The following is a 26009-nucleotide window of genomic DNA, read 5'->3' as shown; positions in this document are numbered from 1 at the left end:
GCCGCTCGCGCGAGCGGCCTTTCCTGATTAGTTAGGGAGGCACCTGGCGACGCAGAACTGCGTCGCTGGTCCTCCAGCTACCACTTTGCCGCCGCACGGTATGAGTGTGCGGTCGGCAAGTCGTTAACAGAGCTATGTAATCCAGTTTGCAGACAGCTGTTTCATTGGTGCAAGCTACGGATTTGTTAAAAGCCGATTGCTTCCTCTGAGCGCAGCAATATATAATGCAGAGGAGACAGACATTAACCAGACATCATGTCCACTGTCCACATGGCTGTTACTGTTAGGCTAAACTAACAAAACTTTATTAACAGCTCACATAACAGACAAGAGACTCCCAGGAAGGATAAAATACATTAAAATCCTCAAAAATAAAAATGAAAAGGTGGATTACCTCAAGGATGATAAAGGGATAAACAAAAAATGTTTTTGCACAAGAGAGGCACTCAATACCAGGCACATAAGACCCAAAATTTTAACCCTATCAATATTAAAGCTACAAAATATATAAAACAAATTATACTATAGATATAAATATTGTAACATATACAGAAAAACATGGTTATAAATCCAATATGTAATAATCATATTGGATATAGACAAAAACATATAAAATAGCACTAAAAATATAATTGTCAGAATCTGCTCTGCTGGCCTTGATTCTCTGAACAGTTTGTTGGTTTCCTATGCAGGCTGCATAGTTCAGTCCAGGGAAAAGAGGCCTTTTTGTCAGCTTGCAAGATTCTGGAGGCTTGCTGCTGTGGTGACTGATTTGCATCCACTTATCTTGCAATTTGCATTTCTGCTTCCATTGAAGGTTTTCAGTATAAATGTAACTTCCTCCCAGAATTCCTTGCTCGTCATTGGTTCTGTTTTGTGAGACTGACCTTAGAGCCTCAGCCTCTGTATCTTGTTGCTAAAACATCCTTGTGTAGTTAATTCTTGGGGAGTGCATTTTGCACTCCTACTAGTGCAGTCAGTTTTGTGTATTATTTGTACTGCCTAGTCTTGTCTTGTCCTGTCCTTGCGATTGCACTATCTCCAGCGGTGGCTGATAGTGAATCGTTCAGTCCTGTTTCTTGATCGCATTCGCCCTAGCTCGAGAGGTGGTGGATCCCCCTTGTCTGTGTCTTGGAGTATAACCTTGGCAGCGGTTGCTACTGGTTACTCCATCAGTCTGTTTTGTCTGGAATGAACGCTTGCTGTTGTCTGGTGTTAGGCAACCGATTAGCAAGCTATCTGTTTGTCTTTGTTTTCCGTGTTCATTAGTTCGTCAGAGTTGGTACGTTTGTCACTGTTGCGCTTCTCGTGCGGTAACCGTGCTATTAACGCGCTTGTTACTGTTGCGCATAACGTGCGGTGACCACGTTTAGTTAGTTCATTTGTTATTTTCCTTGGCGTTCGGATTGTAGTTATTTGCTGTGTCTTCCTTAACTCAATTCATACTCTGTCTTTGCTCAGTCTTGTGTTTCTGATAGCAATCGCCTCTCTTGCGATTGACTTTCTCACTCTGGTCTGTTCGGTTGTGATATGTCTACCGTCGCCGGGTGGCGACTAGATTGGTAGACATTCATATAGTCTGTCTCTGTTCTTGCTCTCTTTTGAGTTGCTACCTTGTTTATATTGCATAGTGCTGCTTCACGTTGTGCAATTTCAATCTGGCATCTGTGGTTGTACAGAGGACTCGTTCCTCTATACTCCACAGCTCCACTTGCTGGTTGGAATTCCCCTCTACAAATATATTTTCATATACTGGGTACTCTGCTTCTGTGATTGTGGGGATTCCCATCTGCTTCAGCGCACTTGGTGTGTGCTGACTGTGGAAATCGACCCCAGATCATTACAATAATTCATCATAGTCTTATTAAAACATGAAAACAATCCTATGTATGAGGTGTGCAATCACACACAGACCTGAATAAATATATTATAGACTTTAACCACTTCCCGACCGCCTAACGCACAGAGGCGGCCGGGAAGTGTGCCCTGCAAGGACCGGCTCACCCACAGAGGCGGCGGTCCTTGTAAGGGCATGGGCGGAGCGATCGCGTCATCCGTGACGCGATCCTCCGCCGGCGCCTGCCGCCGCTCACCCGCCGCAACATCCCACCGGCCATACGGAAGCGCCGGCGGGATGTTAACCCCGCGATCGCCGCATACAAAGTGTATAATACACTTTGTAATGTTTACAAAGTGTATTATACAGGCTGCCTCCTGCCCTGGTGGTCCCAGTGTCCGAGGGACCACCAGGGCAGGCTGCAGCCACCCTATGTAGCACCCAAGCACACTGATTTCCCCCCCCCTGCCCCAGATCGCCCACAGCACCCCTCAGGACCCCCCCTGCCCACCCCCCAGACCCCTGTTTGCACCCAATCACCCCCCTAATCACCCATCAATCACTCCCTGTCACTATCTGTCAATGCTATTTTTTTCTTATCCCCTCCTGATCACCCCCCCCACCCCTCAGATTCTCCCCAGACCCCCCCCCCCTGTGTACTGTATGCATCTATCCCCCTGATCACCTGTCAATCACCCGTCAATCACCCATCAATCACCCCCTGTCACTGCCACCCATCAATCAGCCCCTAACCTGCCCCTTGCGGGCAATCTGATCACCCACCCACACCAATAGATCGCCCGCAGATCCGACATCAGATCACCACCCAAGCGCAGTGTTTATATCTATTCTCTCCTCTAAACACCCACTAATTACCCATCAATCACCCCCTATCACCACCTGTCACTGTTACCCATCAGATCAGACCCTAATCTGCCCCTTGCGGGCACCCAATCACCTGCCTACACGCTCAGATTGCCCTCAGACCCCCCCTTATCAATTCGCCAGGGCATTATTTACATCTGTCCTTCCCTGTAATAACCCACTGATCACCTGTCAATCACCTGTCAATCACCCATCAATCACCCCCTGTCACTGCCACCCATCAATCACCCCCTGTCACTGCCACCCATCAATCAGCCCCTAACCTGCCCCTTGCGGGCAATCTGATCACCCACCCACACTAATAGATCGCCCGCAGATCCGACATCAGATCACCACCCAAGCGCAGTGTTTACATCTATTCTCTCCTCTAAACACCCACTAATTACCCATCAATCACCCCCTATCACCACCTGTCACTGTTACCCATCAGATCAGACCCTAATCTGCCCCTTGCGGGCACCCAATCACCCGCCTACACGCTCAGATTGCCCTCAGACCCCCCCCTTATCAATTCGCCAGTGCAATATTTACATCTCTTCTTCCCTGTAATAACCCACTGATTACCTGTCAATCACCTGTCAATCACCTATCAATCACCCATCAATCACCCCCTGTCACTGCCACCCATCAATCACCCCCTGTCACTGCCACCCATCAATCAGCCCCTAGCGGGCAATCTGATCACCCACCCACACCAATAGATTGCCCGCAGATCCGACATCCGATCACCTCCCAAGTGCAGTGTTTACATCTGTTCTCTACCATAAACACCCACTAATTACACATCAATCACCCCTATCTACCCCTAGGGCACTCAATCACCCGCCCACACCCTCAGAACGCCTTTAGACTCCAGCCCTGATCACCTCGCCAGTGCATTGCTTGCATCTATTCCCCCCTCTAATCACACCTTGAGACACCCATCAATCACCTCCTGTCACCCCCTAGCACACTTACCCATCAGATCAGGCCCTAATTTGCCCCGTGTGGGCTCCTGATCACTCGGCCAAACCCTCAGATCCCCCTCAGACCCCCTTCCGATCACCTCCCCAGTGCATTGATTGCATCTTTTTTCCCCTCTAACCACCCCCTGAGACACCCTCAATCACCTCCTGTCACCCCCCTAGCACTCCTATCCATCAGATCAGGCCCAATACAACCTGTCATCTAAAAGGCCACCCTGCTTATGACTAGTGTTGGGCGAACACCTAGATGTTCGGGTGCGCGAACGTTCGCCGAACATCGCCGCGATGTTCGGGTGTTCGCGCCGAACTCCGAACATAATGGAAGTCAATGGGGACCCGAACTTTCGTGCTTTGTAAAGCTTCCTTACAGGCTACATACCCCAAATTTGCAGGGTATATGCACATTGGGAGTGGGTACAAGAGGAAAAAAAATATTTGAAAAAGAGCTTATAGTTTTTGAGAAAATTGATTGTAAAGTTTCAAAGGAAAAACTGTCTTTTAAATGCGGAAAATGTCATGTTTCTTTGCACAGGTAACATGCTTTTTGTCGCCATGCAGTCATAAATGTAATACAGAGAAGAGGTTCCAGGAAAAGGGACCGGTAACCGTAACGCTAACCCAGCAGCAGCACACGTGATGGAACAGGAGGAGGGCGGCGCAGGAGGAGAAGGCCACGCTTTGAGACACAACCCAGGCCTTGCATGAGGACAAGAAGCGTGCGGATAGCAATGCTTTTTGCCGCCATGCAGTCATAAATGTAATAAAGATGAGAGGTTCAATAAACAGGGACCGGAAACGCTAACCCAGCAGCAGCAGCACACGTGATGGAACAGGAGGAGGCGCAGGAGGAGAATGCCACGCTTTTTGAGACACAGCATCCCAGGCCTTGCATGAGGACAAATAGCGTGCGGATATAGCAATGCTTTTTGCCGCCATGCAGTCATAAATGTAATAAAGATGAGAGGTTCAATAAACAGGGACCGGAAACGCTAACCCAGCAGCAGCAGCAGCACACGTGATGGAACAGGAGGAGGCGCAGGAGGAGAATGCCACGCTTTTTGAGCACAGCATCCCAGGCCTTGCATGAGGACAAATAGCGTGCGGATATAGCAATGCTTTTTGCCGCCATGCAGTCATAAATGTAATAAAGATGAGAGGTTCAATAAACAGGGACCGGAAACGCTAACCCAGCAGCAGCAGCACACGTGATGGAACAGGAGGAGGCGCAGGAGGAGAAGGCCACGCTTTTTGAGACACAGCATCCCAGGCCTTGCATGAGGACAAATAGCGTGCGGATATAGCAATGCTTTTTGCCGCCATGCAGTCATAAATGTAATAAAGATGAGAGGTTCAATAAACAGGGACCGGAAACGCTAACCCAGCAGCAGCAGCACACGTGAGGGAACAGGAGGAGGCGCAGGAGGAGAATGCCACGCTTTTTGAGACACAGCATCCCAGGCCTTGCATGAGGACAAATAGCGTGCGGATATAGCAATGCTTTTTGCCGCCATGCAGTCATAAATGTAATAAAGATGAGAGGTTCAATAAACAGGGACCGGAAACGCTAACCCAGCAGCAGCAGCAGCAGCACACGTGATGGAACAGGAGGAGGCGCAGGAGGAGAAGGCCACGCTTTTTGAGACACAGCATCCCAGGCCTTGCATGAGGACAAATAGCGTGCGGATATAGCAATGCTTTTTGCCGCCATGCAGTCATAAATGTAATAAAGATGAGAGGTTCAATAAACAGGGACCGGAAACGCTAACCCATCACAGATGTTCATTGTTCATGTTACTTGGTTGGGGTCCAGGAGTGTTGCGTAGTCGTTTCCAATCCAGGATTGATTCATTTTAATTTGAGTCAGACGGTCTGCTTTTTCTGTGGAGAGGCGGATACGCCGATCTTTGACGATGCCTCCGGCAGCACTGAAACAGCGTTCCGACATAACGCTGGCTGCCGGGCAAGCCAGCACCTCTATTGCGTACATTGCCAGTTTGTGCCAGGTGTCTAGCTTCGATACCCAATAGTTGAAGGGTGCAGATGGATTGTTCAACACAGCTACGCCATCTGACATGTAGTCCTTGACCATCTTCTCCAGGCGATCGGTGTTGGAGGTGGATCTGCACGCTTGCTGTTCTGTGGGCTGCTGCTGCATGGGTGTCATAAAATTTTCCCACTCCAAGGACACTGCCGATACCATTCCCTTTTGGGCACTAGCTGGGGCTTGTGTTGTTTGCTGCCCTCCTGGCCGTCCTGGGTTTGCGGAAGTCAGTCTGTCGGCGTACAACTGGCTAGAGGAGGGGGAGGATGTCAATCTCCTCTCTAAAGTCTCCACAAGGCCTGCTGGTATTCTTCCATTTTGACCTGTCTGACTCTTTCTTCAAGCAGTTTTGGAACATTGTGTTTGTACCGTGGATCCAGAAGGGTATAAACCCAGTAATTGGTGTTGTCCAGAATGCCCACAATGCGTGGGTCGCGTTCAATGCAGTCTAGCATGAATTGAGCCATGTGTGCCAGAGTCCTGCCAGAATCCTCATCATCCTCTTGTGAGCGTTGTGATAGTTGTTGTGATGCATCATAGTCGTCACCTTCTTCCTGGTCTGCTTCTGCTGACCATTCGCGCTGAATTGTGGAAGTCCAACGTGCACCGCTCTGGCCCTCGTCAGTGGTGGCAGGAAATTCCTGCTCCAACTCCAGCTGTTCCTCCTCCTCTTCTTCTTCATCGTAGCTGCTGGGGCCAGCGTTTCCTGATGCGGATGGCCTGATGTTGGTACCATCACGCTGATCGTTTTCTCCTTCAGATTCCCCCAGTTGCATCATGACAGCTGTTTCCTTGATTTTCAACATTGACCTCTTCAGTAAACACAGCAGTGGTATGGTAATGCTGACTGAAGAGTTGTCACTGCTCACAAGCAACGTGGATTGCTCAAAATTTTAGAGGACTTGGCAGAGGTCCAACATGTTGGCCCAATCGGATCCACAGAAGCTTGGCAGCTGTCCGGATGCGCCTCGGTACTGCGCCGTCATGTACTGGACCACTGCACTCTTCTGCTCGCAAAAGCGGGCTAGCATGTGCAGCGTAGAATTCCAGCGCGTAGGGACATCACACAGCAAGCGATGGTGGGGGAGATTGAAGCGCTCCTGCATCTTGGCGAGTGCCCCCGAAGCAGTACTGGAATTTCTGCAATGTTTGGCCACTCGTCGCACCTTCAACAGAAGATCGGCCACGCCTGGGTATGTCCTCAGGAACCGCTGAACTACTAGGTTCATCACGTGCGCCAGGCAAGGGATGTGTGTCAGCTTAGCCAACCTTAAAGCGCGAATGAGATTACTCCCATTATCACACACAACCATGCCCGGTTTCAGGTCCAGCGGTGCCAGCCACAAATCCGTCTGTTCCTTTATTCCCCTCCAAATTTCCTCCCCTGTGTGCTGCTTATCCCCAAGGCAGATCAGCTTCAGCAACGCTTGCTGACGCATGCCAACAGCTGTGCTGCACTGCTTCCACGATCCTACTGCTGCTGGGTTAGCGTTTCCGGATGAGGTACAGCTTTGAGATGCGTTGGAGGAGAAGGAGTCAGAGAGGTAGGTGCTGCTGTTGTTATTCAGTGGGAGGGACGGCGGTGCAGCTGTTTGCGGCGTGGGCAACACCCACGCCGTAGCAGGTGAGGAATCGCTGCCAGGCTCCACAAGGTTCACCCAGTGCGCGGTAAGGGAGATGTATCGACCCTGGCCGAACGCACTCGTCCAGGTGTCAGTGGTGAGGTGAACCTTGCAGGCAACGGCATTCTTCAAGCTTCGGGTTATTTTGCTGACCACGTGCTCATGCAACTCAGGCACTGCAGAGCGCGCAAAGTGGTAGCGGCTGGGAACCACGTAACGTGGGATGGCCACTGACATCATGCCCTTGAAGCTGTTTGTCTCCACCACTCGATATGGCAGCATTTCGCAGGCCAGAAGCTTGGCTATGCTGGCTGTTACTGCCACAGCTTGGGGGTCATTTGCTGGCAATTTCCTCTTGCGATCAAACATCTCCGAGACAGACAACTGAATCGTAGGGCTGCACACTGAAGGGCTGTTGGTTGTTGTGTTTGATGAACACTGGGAGACCTCAAGAGCCCTACTCCGGAAAGTGACAGTGTCAGCATCGTCTGATGTTTGTGAATGTTGTGAACCACGCAATGGCTGGGCTACTGCTGCTGCTGAGGCGGGTCTGGTGGTGAGTCTGGTGACCCCAAGGGAGGCAGTGTTGCTGGTACCCTGTCCTGCCGCGTTTGCCCACAGAGTGGGATGTTTGGATAGCATGTGGTGGCTCATGCTGGTGGTGGAGAGGTTGTTAATACTTTTTCCCCTGCTCAGGCGGGTCTTGCACACCTTGCAAATCGCCATAGTACCATCCTCAGTGCAGTCTTCAAAGAAAGCCCAGACTTTGGAGCACCTGCCTTGCTGGCGATTTCTGTTTGCGCCTCTTTTGCCTCTCACTTGAACTTCCACGCTTGTGGTGCCTAAAATTGCGCGCCGCCTACCTTGTGGCACAAGGCGAACTCGTGCAGCAGTGGGTACTTCAACAGACTCATCTGTGCTGCTGCTACGACGGCGATGTTCTCGTTCACAAACAAAATCTGGGTCTCTGTCCACATTGTCCATACCCTCCTCTTCCATCTCCTCAAACTCGTCATATGTCATTGTGGGGGGCCGCCGCCGTGGAGTAGAGCTCCCCAGAACAACCTCTGCGCAGCTCACTCCAACGTCGTCTTCCAGATCTTGTCGGCCGACCTCCTGCAATTGCAACCCCTCCTGCCCAACTTGCTCTGGGATTTGGGTTTCCGAGTCCTCCTCGGACTCGCCTTGTATTTCAGTGCGCGGTGCATTTCCCACAGTTAATAGTTGTGAATCCGGGCACAACATTTCTGGCTGTTCCTCCATTGACCTTTGAAAGGTGGAAGTTTGTTGGGCTGGGAATAGCTCCTGAGAATACCCCATTGTGTCCTGAGGTAATTCATCGGACTGGTTATCTGGCAGTTGTGTGCATGGTGTCGCTGCCGGTTGTGTCAGCTTTGTGCCCACTGGCTCCTTGTAACTGGCTGAGGACTCGGACCTCGTGCGTGATGTGCTGGTGCTGCTTAACCCACTGCTGGACGCTTGAGAGGTCATCCAAGTAATTATCTGGTCCTGTTCTTTTGGATTTGTGAGGGTTGTTGTCGTGGACAACATGGGCGGTATTGAGTGGGTTTTCTTGGGTGCTCCCCGTGGCCTGTACGTGAACCGTCAGGGGAAACACCTCTTCCCTTGCCCCTCCCTCTTTCACCGGATTTCTTCCTCATTTCACTTATCCTTAAAGTACACGCTGACTGGCAGCAGTACAGTGGCAGTACAGAAATGCTATACAGTGGTGGGTGAGCGGTGTACCACTATTCCCAGCAGCGACACAGAGCACAATGCTATACAGTGGCGGGTGAGCGGTGTACCACTATTCCCAGCAGCGACACAGAGCACAATGCTATACAGTGGCGGGTGAGCGGTGTACTACTGTTCCCAGCAGACACAGAGTGGCAGTAAACACAATGCTATATAGTGTGGCTGAGCGAGGTACACAGAGTGGCAGTAAACACAATGCTATATAGTGTGGCTGAGCGAGCGGTGTACTACTATTCCCAGCAGACACAGAGTGGCAGTAAACAGAATGCTATATAGTGTGGCTGAGCGAGGTACACAGAGTGGCAGTAAACAGAATGCTATATAGTGTGGCTGAGCGAGCGGTGTACTACTATTCCCAGCAGACACAGAACAGTAAACAGAATGCTATATAGTGTGGCTGAGCGGTGTACCACTATTCCCAGCAGCGACACAGAGCACAATGCTATACAGTGGCGGGTGAGCGGTGTACCACTATTCCCAGCAGCGACACAGAGTACAATGCTATACAGTGGCGGGTGAGCGGTGTACCACTATTCCCAGCAGCGACACAGAGCACAATACTATACAGTGGCGGGTGAGCGGTGTACTACTATTCCCAACAGACACAGAGTGGCAGTAAACAGAATGCTATATAGTGTGGCTGAGCGAGGTACACAGAGTGGCAGTAAACAGAATGCTATATAGTGTGGCTGAGCGAGCGGTGTACTACTATTCCCAGCAGACACAGAACAGTAAACAGAATGCTATATAGTGTGGCTGAGCGGTGTACCACTATTCCCAGCAGCGACACAGAGCACAATGCTATACAGTGGCGGGTGAGCGGTGTACCACTATTCCCAGCAGCGACACATAGCACAATGCTATACAGTGGCGGGTGAGCGGTGTACTACTATTCCCAGCAGACACAGAGTGGCAGTAAACAGAATGCTATATAGTGTGGCTGAGCGAGGTACACAGAGTGGCAGTAAACAGAATGCTATATAGTGTGGCTGAGCGAGCGGTGTACCACTATTCCCAGCAGCAACACAGAGCACAATGCTAAACAGTGGCGGGTGAGCGGTGTACTACTATTCCCAGCAGACACAGAGTGGCAGTAAACACAATGCTATATAGTGTGGCTGAGCGAGGTACACAGAGTGGCAGTAAACAGAATGCTATATAGTGTGGCTGAGCGAGCGGTGTACTACTATTCCCAGCAGACACAGAGTGGCAGTAAACAGAATGCTATATAGTGTGGCTGAGCGAGCGGTGTACTACTATTCCCAGCAGCGACACAATGACTGGGGGGACCCTGGCTAGCGTGGCTGGAGCGCGAACTACCCTGCCTGCCTACCCAAAGCTAAACCCACAGACAAATGGCGGAGATATGATGTGGTTCGGGTATTTATTTACCCGAACCACGTGACAGTTCGGCCAATCAGAGCGCGTTCGGGTCCGAACCACGTGACCCATTCGGCCAATCACAGCGCTAGCCGAACGTTCGGGGAACGTTCGGCCATGCGCTCTTAGTTCGGCCATGCGGCCGAACGGTTTGGCCAAACACCATCAGGTGTTCGGCCGAACTCGAACATCACCCGAACAGGGTGATGTTCTGCAGAACCCGAACAGTGGCGAACACTGTTCGCCCAACACTACTTATGACCGGTTCCACAAAATTCGCCCCCTCATAGACCACCTGTCATCAAAATTTGCAGATGCTTATACCCCTGAACAGTCATTTTGAGACATTTGGTTACCAGACTACTCACGGTTTTAGGCCCGTAAAATGCCAGGGCGGTATAGGAACCCCACAAGTGACCCCATTTTAGAAAAAAGACACCCCAAGGTATTCTGTAAGGTGTATGACGAGTTCATAGAATTTATTTTTTGTCAAAAGTTAGCGGGAATTGATTTTTATTGTTTTTTTTTCTCACAAAGTGTCATTTTTCACTACCGTACTTTTCGCCGTATAAGACGCAATTTTTTTCTCCCCAAAAAATGGGGAGAAAAAGTCCCTGTGATCACATGACGATCACTAGAGCAAGATGCGCGGCTGTGAGGCAGGTCTCCAATCCTAACGGGCATGGCGGAAAGGGAAGCCCGCTACAGATTAACACCCGGGGGGGCCAGCAATCGCCAGGGGGAGGAAGATGAGGAACACGGGGGATCGGGCATCTTATACACTAGCGGAGAGGTAAGCCCGCTACAGATTAACACCCAGGGGGGCCAGCAATCGCCATGGGAAGGAAGATGAGGAACACGGGGGATCGGGCATCCTATACACTAGCGGGGGACATGCGGCTGGACACTTAGAGCAGCTATGAGGAGAGGGCAGCGGCACATACAGGTATCAGCAGGCACAGTGTACACACACAGGTGGAGGACACAGAAGACACATGAGGCAGGTATGGGGGTCACATAGAGGACACATAGGGCAGGTATGGGGGTCACATGGGGCAGGCATGGGTGACACAGAGGACACATGGGGCAGGCATAGGGGACACAGAGGACACATGGGGCAGGCATAGGGGACACAGAGGACACATGGGAACACAGAGGACACTTAGGGCAGACATGGGGAACACAATGGTGGGGACACAGGAGGACACCATTTGGGGGCGAACATGTACAAGACGCTCCTGGAATATAGGTGGACCAGGTTTAGGTTTTATTTTTTTCCCCTGGTTTTTGCCCTCTAAACCTGGGTGCGTCTTATATTCCGGAGCGTCTTATACGGCGCGAAATACGGTAACTTGTGACAAAAAATAAAATCTTCTATGAACTCGCCATACACCTAACGGAATACCTTGGGGTGTCTTCCTTCTAAAATAGGGTCACTTGTGGGGTTCCTATACTGCCCTGGCATTTTAGGGGCCCTAAACCGTGAGGAGTAGTCTAGAAAACAAATGCCTCAAAATTACCTATGAATAGGACGTTGGGCCCCTTAGCGCAGTTAGGTTTCAAAAAAGTGTCACACATGTGGTACCGCCGTACTCAGGAAAAGTAGTATAATGTGTTTTGGGGTGTATTTTTACACATACCCATGCTGGGTGGGAGAAATCTCTCTGTAAATGGACAATTGTGTGTAAAAAAAATCAAACAATTGTCATTTACAGAGATATTTCTCCCACCCAGCATGGGTATGTGTAAAAATACACCCCAAAACACATTATACTACTTCTCCTGAGTACGGCGGTACCACATGTGTGGCACTTTTTTACACCCTAAGTACGCTAAGGGGCCCAAAGTCCAATGAGTACCTTTAGAATTTCACAGGTCGTTTTGCGACATTTGGTTTCAAGACTACTCCTCACGGTTTAGGGCCCTTAAAATGCCAGGGCTGTATAGGAACCCCACAAATGACCCCATTCTAGAAAGAAGACACCCAAAGGTATTCCGTTAGGAGTATGGTGAGTTCATAGAAGATTTTATTTTTTGTCACAAGTTAGCGGAAAATGACACTTTGTAAAAAAAACAATTAAAATCAATTTCCGCTAACTTTTGACAAAAAAATAAAAACTTCTATGAACTCACCATACTCCTAACGGAATACCTTGGGGTGTCTTCTTTCTAAAATGAGGTCATTAGTGGGGTTCCTATACTGCCCTGGCATTTTAGGGGCCCTAAACCGTGAGGAGTAGTCTTGAAACAAAAAGGACCTGTGAAATCCTAAAGGTACTCATTGGACTTTGGGCCCCTTAGCGCAGTTAGGGTGCAAAAAAGTGCCACACATGTGGTATCGCCGTACTCGGGAGAAGTAGTATAATGTGTTTTGGGGTGTATTTTTACACATACCCATGCTGGGTGGGAGAAATACCTCTGTAAATGACAATCTTTTGATTTTTTTTTTTTACACACAATTGTCCATTTACAGAGTTATTTCTCCCCCCCAGCATGGGTATGTGTAAAAATACACCCCAAAACACATTGTACTACTTCTCCCGAGTACGGCGATACCACATGTGTGGCACTTTTTTGCACCCTAACTGCGCTAAGGGGCCCAAAGTCCAATGAGTACCTTTAGGATTTCACAGGTCATTTTGAGAAATTTCGTTTCAAGACTACTCCTCACGGTTTAGGGCCCCTAAAATGCCAGGACAGTATAGGAACCCCACAAATGACTCCATTTTAGAAAGAAGACACCCCAAGGTATTCTGTTAGTAGTACGGTGAGTTCATAGAAGATTTTATTTTTTGTCACAAGTTAGCGGAAATTGATTTTTATTGGTTTTTTTCACAAAGTGTCATTTTCCGCTAACTTGTGACAAAAAATAAAATCTTCTATGAACTCACCATACTCCTAACGGAATACCTTGGGGTGTCTTCCTTCTAAAATGGGGTCATTTGTGGGGTTCCTATACTGTCCTGGCATTTTAGGGGCCCTAAACCGTGAGAAGTAGTCTTGAAACGAAATTTCTCAAAATGACCTGTGAAATCCTAAAGGTACTCATTGGACTTTGGGCCCCTTAGCGCAGTTAGGGTGCAAAAAAGTGCCACACATGTGGTATCGCCGTACTCAGGAGAAGTAGTATAATGTGTTTTGGGGTGTATTTTTACACATACCCATGCTGGGTGGGAGAAATCTCTCTGTAAATGGACAATTGTGTGTAAAAAAAATCAAACAATTGTCATTTACAGAGATATTTCTCCCACCCAGCATGGGTATGTGTAAAAATACACCCCAAAACACATTATACTACTTCTCCTGAGTACGGCAATACCACATGTGTGGCACTTTTTTGCAGCCTAACTGCGCTAAGGGGCCCAAAGTCCAATGAGCACCTTTAGGCTTTACAGGGCTGCTTACAATTTAGCACCCCCCAAAATGTCAGGACAGTAAACACACCCCACAAATGACCCCATTTTGGAAAGTAGACACTTCAAGGTATTCAGAGAAGAGCATAGTGAGTCCGTGGCAGGTTTCATTTTTTTTTGTCGCAAGTTAGAAGAAATGGAAACTTTTTTTTTTTTTTGTCACAAAGTGTCATTTTCCGCTTACTTGTGACAAAAAATAATATCTTCTATGAACTCACTATGCCTCTCAGTGAATACTTTGGGATGTCTTCTTTCCAAAATGGGGTCATTTGGGGGTATTTATACTATCCTGGAATTAGCCCCTCATGAAACATGACAGGTGGTCAGAAAAGGCAGAGATGCTGGAAAATGGGAAAATTCACTTTTTGCACCATAGTTTGTAAACGCTATAACTTTTACCCAAACCAATAAATATAGGCTGAATGGGTTTTTTTTTTATCAAAAACATGTTTGTCCACATTTTTCGCGCTGCATGTATACAGAAATTTGAAAAATGTCAGCACAGAAAGTTAAAAAAATCATTTTTTGCCAAAATTCATGTCTTTTTTGATGAATATAATAAAAAGTAAAAATCGCATCAGCCATCAAATAGCATCAAAAGAAAGCTTTATTAGTGACAAGAAAAGGAGCCAAAATTCATTTAGGTGGTAGGTTGTATGAGCGAGCAATAAACCGTGAAAGCTGCAGTGGTCTGAATGGAAAAAAAGTGGCCGGTACTTAAGGGGGGTAAAGCCCTAGGTCCTCAAGTGGTTAAAATTAAGTTTTAGCTTTTAAATGTAATGCAGTACTGGTAATAAACGAATGTGCGTAAATTGAGTAAAATGTAATACAGGAAGGCTTTTACGTTAAACACTCCCACTCTGTGGTCATAACTGGTACTACATACACATAATAGAAGTTGTCGCATAGGTACACTCTCATGACCTTTACATTTGGTATTCTGCTGGTGGCAGCACTAATAAACTTTTGCCTTGGCTTCTGCTGTCCACCAGCAAAGGTCTCACCTCATATTTGAAACACTGCAGTTCTTTGGCTTACCTGCAGGTGAAACTCTGTGAACATTCGGACCAGTCACCTGATCAATGTGGAGAATATATATATAAGGATGCTTCTCCCATTCAAGGCTGCTAGATCATTGTGCTAGTAGGCCTTGTGATTCTGGTCATTAACCCTTGTACATTGTTTCCTGCCTCCTGTATCTTGCTATTGACCTCCTTGTATTGACCTTCCGTTTGCTTGACTACTCTTTTGCCTAATTGTATATTTATATCTGATCTTCTGGTTTTGACCTTGCATGCTTGACTATTCGTTTGTTTGCTGTTCATGATAATCCACTCTTGTACATATATAGCTTGACTTGTGCACCTGTATTTTGCTTTGTATATATCTGCTGTAGATATTTAGTTAGGGAGGTTAAGCTGGTATTTGTAGTGCACCATGTGTTTCTGATATACAGTATGATTACATGCATATTCTTGTGTTTGTGTATAGTTTGTACTTTTTTGGATCAACATGTTTATTCGCTTACAAATCTACTGTGCAGACCTCAGTATTTCCTTGCAAGTTATCTCCTCTTCCTGTCTTGTTACGATAACAATCTACATGCACAGATAGATACATATACCCTATTTTTAACAGGATTGCTGCTATGGCTCTGAGGGTAGGATTTGTGGCATGGAGATCTTATAGAGCACCCAGTTAAATCATTCATGCTTTCAGCTAGCAGTTTGTTTTCAATAGATATTAGTATTCCTGCTACTTTATTGTTGTTATTATTATAGTAATCATGTTTTCTTGCTCCCTGTAGGTAGTGCTCATGAATACAGTGCCTGCCCTGATGACAGTATCTTCCAAAGCTTGGCCCGCGCATATTCTTCTGTAAATCCAGCCATGTCTGACCCAAACAGGCCACCATGTCGTAAGAACGATGATGAAAGCAGTTTTGTTGATGGGACAACAAATGGGGCTGCCTGGTACAGTGTGCCTGGAGGTAAGTTTCATTTTGAATTATTTAATTTTGTCATTTGGATTCAGAAGCAAAGATGGACTCTGGTCCAAGTAAAAACAAATGCAAAGATCACTCATGAGCAAGTCTGGGAGTGTTATCAGAGAGCTCATGCTGTGTCAGAGGTCTTCTGTGCAAATGACTTGTTACAGTTGCTGCAGCTCCTCCATAGCTTCTGAGACTGCAGCTGTGAGTCATGTAACTCTCATACCCGCTCTGGCTCAGGCTGTCCCGCCTCCTGTAGGTTCTTGGCCAGGTTGTCCTCAGTGTTTTCTGTCGGCTGTCTCTGAGTCTTCCTTCCTTTGAGAACTTGCATGTGAAGAGCATGCACCCACACCTTTTGACTGATATTGGAACTGAACTCTTAGGCCTCTCCAAGCTGCAATTAGCACAGTTTAAATTAAGTGTAACTATCATTGTCTAAAGAAAGTAGTTCAGTACATGACCAACTCAGAGTAGAAACAATTTTTCACTGTTTTAAAATGCACATTTTGTTCATAAAACTATTGGTTAGCATGCCTACTTTAGTCCCCTGCCTTTGTCTAGTGGGCTAGTTCAAAATACTTTTATTGAGGTCCAGGAAACAAGACCCACCGATATGCTTTAGCATTCTTTTAACCTGATGTTTTGGACAGCTTTTGTTTAAAAGTAACTCGCTTCCCCCTGGACTTTTGAGCTTCAGCATGCTTCACATTATTTTGATAGAGTCCACCGCACTGTACTGCTAATACCTGCGTCCTCATGTTCCATGGCCCAGCTCACTCTGGCTATGTCTTCAGGCCTCCTCGGAAGTACTCAGGTCTCTTGAGTACTTCCAAAGACGAGCATCTCTGTACTGGGCACGCGTGAGTCCACACTTGCACATGTGCAGTACAAGGCCGCTCATGCTGAGAAGTACTTGGAGACCTGAGTACTTCCATGGCCTTCCGAGGAGACCCAAAGGCCTCTTCAACATTAAAGAGAATCTGTATTGTTAAAATCGCACAAAAGTAAACATACCAGTGCGTTAGGGGACATCTCCTATTACCCTCTGTCACAATTTTGCCGCTCCTCGCCGCATTAAAAGTGGTTAAAAACAGTTTTAAAAAGTTTGTTTATAAACAAACAAAATGGCCACCAAAACAGGAAGTAGATTGATGTACAGTATGTCCACACATAGAAAATACATCCATACACAAGCAGGCTGTATACAGCATTCCTTTTGAATCTCAAGAGATCATTTGTGTGTTTCTTTTCCCCTGCAGCTATCTTCCACTGAAGTGTCAGGCTGTTTCTTCCTGCAGAGTGCAGACAGCTCTGCCTGTATGTAATTCCTCAGTATGTGAAAGCCCAGCCAGCTCAGAGGAGGATTTATCCAGCTTGTAAAAGATAAGAGAGAAGAGAGAAGCTGCCCTAATCTAAATAATACACAGGCAGTGTGCAGAGAGGGGCCTGGAGGGGGAGATGCATCACAGAACCACAACACTGAAGAACTTGGCAGCCTTCCAGACACAGGCCTGACAAGTCTGACAAGAGAGAGATAAGTTGATTTATTACAGAGATGGTGATAGTAGAACGTGCTGCAGTAAGCCAGAACACATTAGAATAGCTTTTGGAACTTGTAGGATGATAAAAAACAGGATGCAATTTTTGTTACGGAGTCTCTTTAAAGTCTGAGGTTGGAAGGGGTCCCAGTGGTGGAACAAGGGGACACAGAGAGGAAAGGGAAGGCTCTTAGGGATCCAGAGCCTTCATTCCTCTTAGGTGAGTATCCAACTTTTTTTTTTTTTGAGATTACAGTTGTCCTTTTAATTCAAATTTGAACTAGTCCACCACTTGGCAAAGTAGTTCTCTTATATGAACTGGTAAAGTGGGCTTTTGAGCCACACATCACTGTGGAGTACTGTAAGTAAGAAACTAAATCATGTGTTACCCAAAATATTGTTTATATCAGTAAATTCCATTAGATAATGTGCTTGTATTTTAGGTATGCAGGATTTCAATTACTTGAGCAGTAACTGCTTCGAGATCACTGTAGAGCTGAGCTGCGACAAATTTCCACCAGAGGAACTACTAAAAAATTACTGGGAAGAAAACAAGGACTCTCTAGTGAACTACATAAAGCAGGTACGATTTGCATTGTGTTAATTAACGTCTACTTTTCCTGAAGGCATTGAACATGTATGGCAGATGGCCCATACCATGACATTGTAAGAATAAATGCCGCTACCTCTATTTTTAGTGATCAGTAGCCTTTTATATTCTCTGTGTCCAAGTAGACTTTTTTCCCTTTATCAAATGATCATAGCATTATGTTTTAATTCAGTACAAAGCTGGTTATTAATGCTAGGTGATGAGTGTTTTATGAAAGCATTATTTTTTCTGCAAACATCTGCAATGATCCTGCGTCAGTCATATACGCAATGTTTGAAGTGTAATGTATCACACCAGTTAGCAGGACATATATTATGTGTAGCATGGCACCTACTCCGTTAAAGAGACCATGAGCTGGGCACCCACAACCAGTGAATAAGCCATGCCACCTTCAACCACTGAGTGGACTGTGAGCCATATCACCCCAACCAGTGAATTGGGTGTGAGCCAAGGAACCCCCAACCACTGAATGGACTGTGAGCCATATCACCCCCAACCGGGGAATTGGGTGTGAGCCAAGGAACCCCCAACCACTGAGTGGACTGTGAGCCATATCACCCCAACCAGTGAATTGGGTGTGAGCCAAGGAACCCCCAACCACTGAATAGACTGTGAGCCATATCACCCCCAACCGGGGAATTGGGTGTGAGCCAAGGAACCCCCAACCACTGAGTGGACTGTGAGCCATATCACCCCAACCAGTGAATTGGGTGTGAGCCAAGGAACCCCCAACCACTGAATGGACTGTGAGCCATATCACCCCCAACCGGGGAATTGGGTGTGAGCCAAGGAACCCCCAACCACTGAATGGACTGTGAGCCATATCACCCTCAACCAGTGAATTGGGTGGGAGCCAAGGAACCCCCAACCATTGAATGGACTATGAGCCATATCACCCCCAACCGGGGAATTGGGTGGGAGCCAAGGAACCTCCAACCACTACATGAACTGTAAGCCATATCACCCCCAACCGGGGAATTGGGTGGGAGCCAAGGAACCCCCAACCACTGAATGGACTGTGAGCCATATCACCCTCAACCAGTGAATTGGGTGGGAGCCAAGGAACCCCCAACCATTGAATGGACTATGAGCCATATCACCCCCAACCGGGGAATTGGGTGGGAGCCAGGGAACCTCCAACCACTACATGGACTGTAAGCCATATCACCCCCAAGAAGTAAATGGTGCTGTGAGTCTTAGCAGCACCATTCTGTGAATAGGCCAGATGCCAGGTTGCCCTCAGTTGGTGTTGCCCAAGGGACCCTCAATCAGTGAAGGGCCTGTGTTGCCCTGTCAGAGAATGAGCTGTGAGCCATGACACCCCAGCCTAGCGACTAAACTGTAAACCAGTAAAATGGACTGTTTAGTCAAGGCACCACCAAGCAATGAACTGGCTGTGAGCCATGGCACCTCCAGCTAGTGATTAAGATGTTTGTTAGGGCACTACCATCCAGTGACTGGACTACACATGATAGGACACGCACTACAGTCTGCTGAAAACCCGCCCAGTGGGAGGTGCCGATGGACCCATTCTTAGCTGCTGTAGTGCGTGTGTATGCACCTTTAGGGTGTCCTATCATAAATGGAATACTTCCTTTTGTCTACTGGATTGGACCTACTGTCTCCTGAATGTCATATTCAATTATCCACCCCTTACATATGCACTACATACCATGAAAGACAGTACCTGGTTTCAGCTATTGATGTGGGCTATTTATGCATGAGATTGAGGCTGCCAGACATATATTCATTTCACCAAATGAAAGGCAACAACCTTGTATACCAGGTTCCAAGATTTATTAATGCCGCATGTGTAAAACCACTCCAGCACTACATTAGCCCTTGATAATGATCTACTAGGGTCCATACAAATTCCTCCATGTAATCCAAACTTGAGAGACTGCTTATCCATTCAGCTATGTGCTTTTACAGTATGCAGCCTAATGTTAGGTAAACCAAAGCATCCAGCACTTAGCAAAGTCACAGTAGAACTAGTAGTATGTATAAAGACCAGCTTCTAATAAATGTTTATGTGATTCTTGGATGGAGAAGTGACCTTTCTCAATTTATTTCTGGTGATGTTCACTGTGGAAATATGCTTTTGAGCACTGTGGGGTTACTGCAGATGCCGATTTGAGTACCAAGCGCTGTGGATTTGTATGCATGTATAAAGACCTGCCTTGTTCCGAAAAGGGGCAAGCAAATTGTTTTTTATTTTTTGGGAGGAGGCGGTGGTTGAAGGGTTGGCGCCATAAGCACATTGCCGGAAAATTTGGTGGAAAAAGACGTGAGTGTGGTGCACTATGCTCCCTGTGGAAACATGGCCGTAGCTATGATATGGGCGGAGCTAACTGTAATGTAACAGTGTAACTTAAATGTAGTGGACCCAAGATTCCAACCAGAGCACAGTTAGGCAAGACTAAAGGTAATAAGCCAATGCCTCCTCCCCCCCCCCCCTTAGTAAGAAAAAAAACTGAAGATGCATACATATAAACAATTTTGATTGGCCAATCACTAATCAATTTTGCCACCTCCATGTAGTATGAGTGCCAACAGACATTGAATACTATTAACAGAATGTGTACGTAAGCTCTCAAAATGTGTTCGCAAGTTCTCATGATATATTGAAGTGGTATAATAAATTTGATGTGTGTACCACTATGAATTCCCTCATAAAGTGGTCAGCGAAATATATCAATTTTTATTAAACTTTGTTTCTTTTGCTTCATGTATTAGCATACCATTTAGTAATTATGAGAACCCCAAATGCTAGATGCTGCAACAATAACCCCAAAGTAGCAAATGCAGCCACTATGTGTCATGATATATGTTAGCACACAGAGAGAATCTGATCATTTGTGAACTGCAGTATCACCAAGAATGCAGATATATGCCCGATTATTGGTGATCTGCAGAATCACCGATAATACCGATATATTGCTAACCTCTGGGCACGACAGCAAAGGTAACACAATAAAGACAGTAAAATAACAGAAGTGTGGAAATATCCACCTCACGGTAATTCCTCAGAGGTGTGGTTACCTCTGAATGGGAACCCCGTGAGTGAGATCCTCTAACCAGGCTGAGTGAGGAATCTTGACCCCTAGCAGTAATCGTCTGCTTGGGGCAGGCGTCTCGGAGAGGCAAGCCTCAGAGATAACCCTCCAGTGAGAGACGTTCCACTGAAGGGAGAAAGGTCAGACAGGCAAGGGTTCGGCAACAGAGATGACGGCAACAGTACATGAGCAGAAGACAGAAGAGTAATCGGTAAACGGGCAGAGGTCGGCAACAAGGATCAGATAGGCAAAGGCACAAGATCAGCAAGAGATAGAGTAGTCAGGGATAGCCAGAGTCAAAACACAGATCAATATACAATAATATTCCTAAGCTAAGGTGTGAAATCCTTAGTATCAACACCAGGGCACTGCACTAAGGTCTGAGCGCTAACACTAACAGTGTATTCACGACAGCAGACAACTTGCTACTGACAGGCAAGTTGTATATGTAGCTAGAGAGCTACTCAGCGCCGCCCCAGAGCCCCAACCAATCAGGACACCTCCTGAGGTCAGCTGAATAGTGAGTCAGCTGAGCCTCCTACGTAGGAGGTAAAAGTCCTGCCTCCTCGCACGCGGCCCTTTGCCTCTGAGAAGTGGAGAGGCCACGGTCCGCGTCCGCTTGCGGAGAGAATTCCGCCTGCCGCCATGCGAGACCCGCCGCGTGCCGCCAGTCGCGACGGCGGTGTCCCTTGCAGAGTGTGCCGGCTGCTCCGCACGAGTGACGGAGTCAGCCGGCTGGGAAGCGGAGACCGCCGCCATGCTGCCCAGCGCGGCGGCGGTCCCGCTAGTTCTTACAGTACCCCCCCCCCCTTGAGGAGTGGACTCCGGACACTTCCTACCCAGTTTCTCAGGATGTAACTGATGGAATTTCTTCTTTAATTTCTCAGCATGCATGCGATTCTCAGGTACCCAAGATCTGTCCTCCACCCCATACCCTTTCCAATGGACCAGATACTGTACGGAATTCTGTACCAGCCGGGAATCCAAAATTTTCCCCACCTCGTACTCTGTCTGACCTTCCACTATCACTTGGGGGGGGGGGGGGGGTAGGGGCGGAATCCACATACACTGCTGGTTTCAACAAAGAAACATGGAACGATCTCCCACCTGTCATGCTGGCTGGGAGATCAATCACGGACGAGACCTCATTGATCTTTCGGACCACCGGATAAGGCCCTATGAACTTGGGCCCCAACTTGGTGGACGTTTGTCTGAGTGCCAAGTGTCTCGTTGACACCCACACCATGTCCTCAGGAGAAAAGTGCCACTCAACAGACCGTCTCTTGTCGGCCTGTTTCTTTTGATTCTGGAAGGCTATTCCCAAACTCTCCTTTACTTGTCCCCAAAGTTTCTTTAAAACCTTCTGCCATTCTTCCAGGGCTGGGAAGGGAGAGGAGCACACCGGCAATGGGGAAAATTTAGGGAGAGGAGCACACCGGCAATGGGAAAAATTTAGGGGACCTTCCTGACACAACCTGAAAAGGGGACAAGCCCGTTGAAGTGCTTCTCAAGTTGTTGTGAGCAAATTCAGCAAAGGGTAAGAATTTAACCCATTCTGTTTGTGCATCTGCCACATAACACCTCAGGAATTGTTCCAGTGCCTGATTAACCTTCTCGGTCTGCCCGTTGGTCTGTGGGTGATATCCGGACGAGAAGGACAGGTTCATACCCAAATTATGGCAAAAGGCCCTCCAAAACCTTGATATAAATTGGACTCCTCTATCCGATACCACATCATCCGGAATCCCATGTAATCGAAAGATGTGCTGTATGAAGAGGTCGGCTAACTCTTGAGCTGATGGTAATCCCTTAAGAGGAACAAAATGGGCCATCTTGCTGAACCTGTCCACGATCACCCATATCACAGTCATACCTTCCGACCTAGGAAGTTAGCCAATGAAGTCCACGGACAGATGGGTCCATGGTTCACTCGGAATTGGCAAGGGCTGCAAGGTACCCACCGGAGCCTGGCGAAACGGTTTACTCCTGGCACACACCACACAGTCTCTGACAAACTCTCTGCAATCAGAGGCCAATGAAGGCCACCAAACACACCTTGTGAGTAGGTCTAAAGTGCGGGTGACCCCTGGGTGACCAGTGTTCTTATGGGCATGAAATAGCTGCATGACTCGTAAACGGAACGGGAGTGGAACAAAGAGAACCCCTTCCGGTTTTCCTTCCGGGGTATCCAGCTGGTGAGGCGCCAGTGTGACTACCCAGTCTTCCCAGGTTTCAGTGGCTGCCAGCACCACCTTGTGTGGTAAAATGCTCTCGGGACGTGCGGGCTGGGCTGTCTCTGGTTCAAAACATCTGGAGAGAGCGTCTGCCTTAATGTTTTTGGAACCTGGGGTGTACGTGACAACAAATCTAAAACGCGAGAAAAATAGGGACCAGCGGGCCTGACGAGGAGCAAGCCGCTTAGCCCCCTCAATATACTCCAGGTTCTTATGGTCAGTATATACAGTGATGGTGTGTTCTGCACCTTCCAGCCAATGGCGCCATTCCTGGAAGGCTAACTTGATGGCCAACAGTTCCCTGTTACCCACATCGTAATTTCTCTCAGCAGGAGAAAACATGCATGAGAAATAGGCACAAGGATGTGTCTTGCCCTGCAGACCCGAGCGCTGAGACAGCCCAGCCCCCACCCCGATCTCTGAGGCATCTACCTCTACTACGAAAGGAAGAGCAATGTTAACATGTCTCAGTATAGGTGCCGAGCAAAACAGTTTCTTCAGGGTATTAAATGCGGCCTGGGCCTCCGAGGACCACTGAGAGGGGTCGGCCCCTTTCTTGGTTAGATTAGTCAGGGGGGCTACTACCGAAGAGAATCCTTTGATAAATCTCCGGTAGTAGTTAGCAAAACCAAGGAATCTCTGCAGTGCCTTCAACCGTGTCTTGACCCTGCCTGAGAGTTTTGAGCTTCCTCTCGGCAGTGATCGAAGCATCTGGATCATCATAAATTATGTCCATCGCTTTGAAAAACTCCTCAACTGACGCGAGAGCCGTATCCTCGGGTGGAAGACCATACGCCCAGGTTTGCGAGTCCCCGGACAATAATGTCTTAATAAAGGTCACCCTTTGCTGCTCAGAACCTGACTGAGTAGGTCGTAACTCAAAGTAAGATAAAACCCGGTTACGAAAGTTCTGGAAGTCAGCTCTTTGCCCTGAAAACTTCTCGGTCACTGGCATGCAGAGATCTGTGGCCGGAGGGGGTTGCACTGTGGCCACAGTCGTCTGCAAGACCCGTACAGACCCAGCCAATTGATTGATCTGGGTCTGTTGCGTATTAACCACCTCAATGAGGTTATTAAGCGAGTTGCTTAGAGTCTCGATCTGACTGCGTAGTGCTTCCATACTAATGGTCTGCTGTTCTGTCATGATATATGTTAGCACACAGAGAGAATCTGATTATTGGTGATCTGCAGTATAGCCAAGAATGCAGATATATACCCGATTATTGGTGATCTGCAGAATCACCGATAATACCGATATATTGCTAACCTCTGGGCACGACAGCAAAGGTAACACAATAAAGACAGTAAAATAACAGAAGTGTGGAAATATCCACCTCACGGTAATTCCTCAGAGGTGTGGTTACCTCTGAATGGGAACCCCGTGAGTGAGATCCTCTAACCAGGCTGAGTGAGGAATCTTGACCCCTAGCAGTAATCGTCTGCTTGGGGCAGGCGTCTCGGAGAGGCAAGCCTCAGAGATAACCCTCCAGTGGGAGACGTTCCACTGAAGGGAGAAGGGTCAGACAGGCAAGGGTTCGGCAAACAGAGATGACGGCAACAGTACAGGAGCAGAAGACAGAAGAGTAATCGGTAAACGGGCAGAGGTCGGCAACAAGGATCAGATAGGCAAAGGCACAAGATCAGCAAGAGATAGAGTAGTCAGGGATAGCCAGAGTCAAAACACAGATCAATATACAATAATATTCCTAAGCTAAGGTGTGAAATCCTTAGTATCAACACCAGGGCACTGCACTAAGGTCTGAGCGCCAACACTAACAGTGTATTCACGACAGCAGACAACTTGCTACTGACAGGCAAGTTGTATATGTAGCTAGAGAGCTACTCAGCGCCGCCCCAGAGCCACAACCAATCAGGACACCTCCTGAGGTCAGCTGAATAGTGAGTCGGCTGAGCCTCCTACGTAGGAGGTAAAAGTTCTGCCTCCTCGCGCGCGCGCGTGCGGCCCTTTGCCTCTGAGAAGTGGAGAGGCCAGGGTCCGCGTCCGCTTGCGGAGAGAATTCCGCCTGCCGCCATGCGAGACCCGCCGCCGTGTCGCCAGTCGCGGTGGCGGTGTCCCTTGCAGAGTGTGCCGGCTGCTCCGCACGAGTGACGGAGTCAACCGGCTGGGAAGCGGAGACCGCCGCCATGCTGCCCAGCGCGGCGATGGCGGTCCCGCTAGTTCTTACACTATGACCATCAAATATTAAATACAACAAACTTTACCTCCAACATGTGCAATGTCGCAAACATTGCCCCTGACATATGAAATGCATGCAAAAGTTACCTCCCACACATGAAATGCAGCAAATGTTACCTCCAATACATGAAATGCAGCATTCATTTCCTCCCACACATCAAATGCAGCAAACGTTACCTCCGACACATGAAATACAGAAAATGTTATCTCTGACACATGTGAAATGCAAATATATCAACAAAAATATTGCATTATATAATAAGCTATAATTAAAGTTTTAGTTGGAATTGGGCTTGAAGTTATTACTGATGGTGTGCGTTCTATATATTTCTTGAATATCATAACATAAATAGTCTGTCATCAGTTACATTTATCTTGTAGGTGCATCGTGGAGTGAAGGGTTTCGTGAAGGATCATCAAGGAAATCCCATTGCAAATGCAACAATATCTGTAGATGGAATAAATCACGACACAACTTCTGGTAAG

The 26009-nt window shown here is 47.7% G+C and overlaps 1 protein-coding gene across 1 annotated transcript in view; it reads left to right on the top strand.

The window, feature by feature from the left end:
* CPE (carboxypeptidase E) overlaps positions 1-26009 on the top strand; it is a 122142-nt gene that overhangs the window by 86270 nt on the left and 9863 nt on the right. Inside the window, exons 5-7 of the mRNA XM_068278833.1 lie at positions 15706-15888; positions 17870-18009; positions 25905-26004. Coding sequence (XP_068134934.1) covers positions 15706-15888; positions 17870-18009; positions 25905-26004 — 423 coding nt within the window. The remainder of the gene's footprint in view (positions 1-15705; positions 15889-17869; positions 18010-25904; positions 26005-26009) is intronic.

Source organism: Hyperolius riggenbachi, chromosome 1 (genome assembly GCF_040937935.1).
Source record: "Hyperolius riggenbachi isolate aHypRig1 chromosome 1, aHypRig1.pri, whole genome shotgun sequence".
Taxonomy (NCBI): Eukaryota; Metazoa; Chordata; class Amphibia; order Anura; family Hyperoliidae; genus Hyperolius; species Hyperolius riggenbachi.
This window is presented reverse-complemented; position numbering and strand designations above follow the sequence as displayed.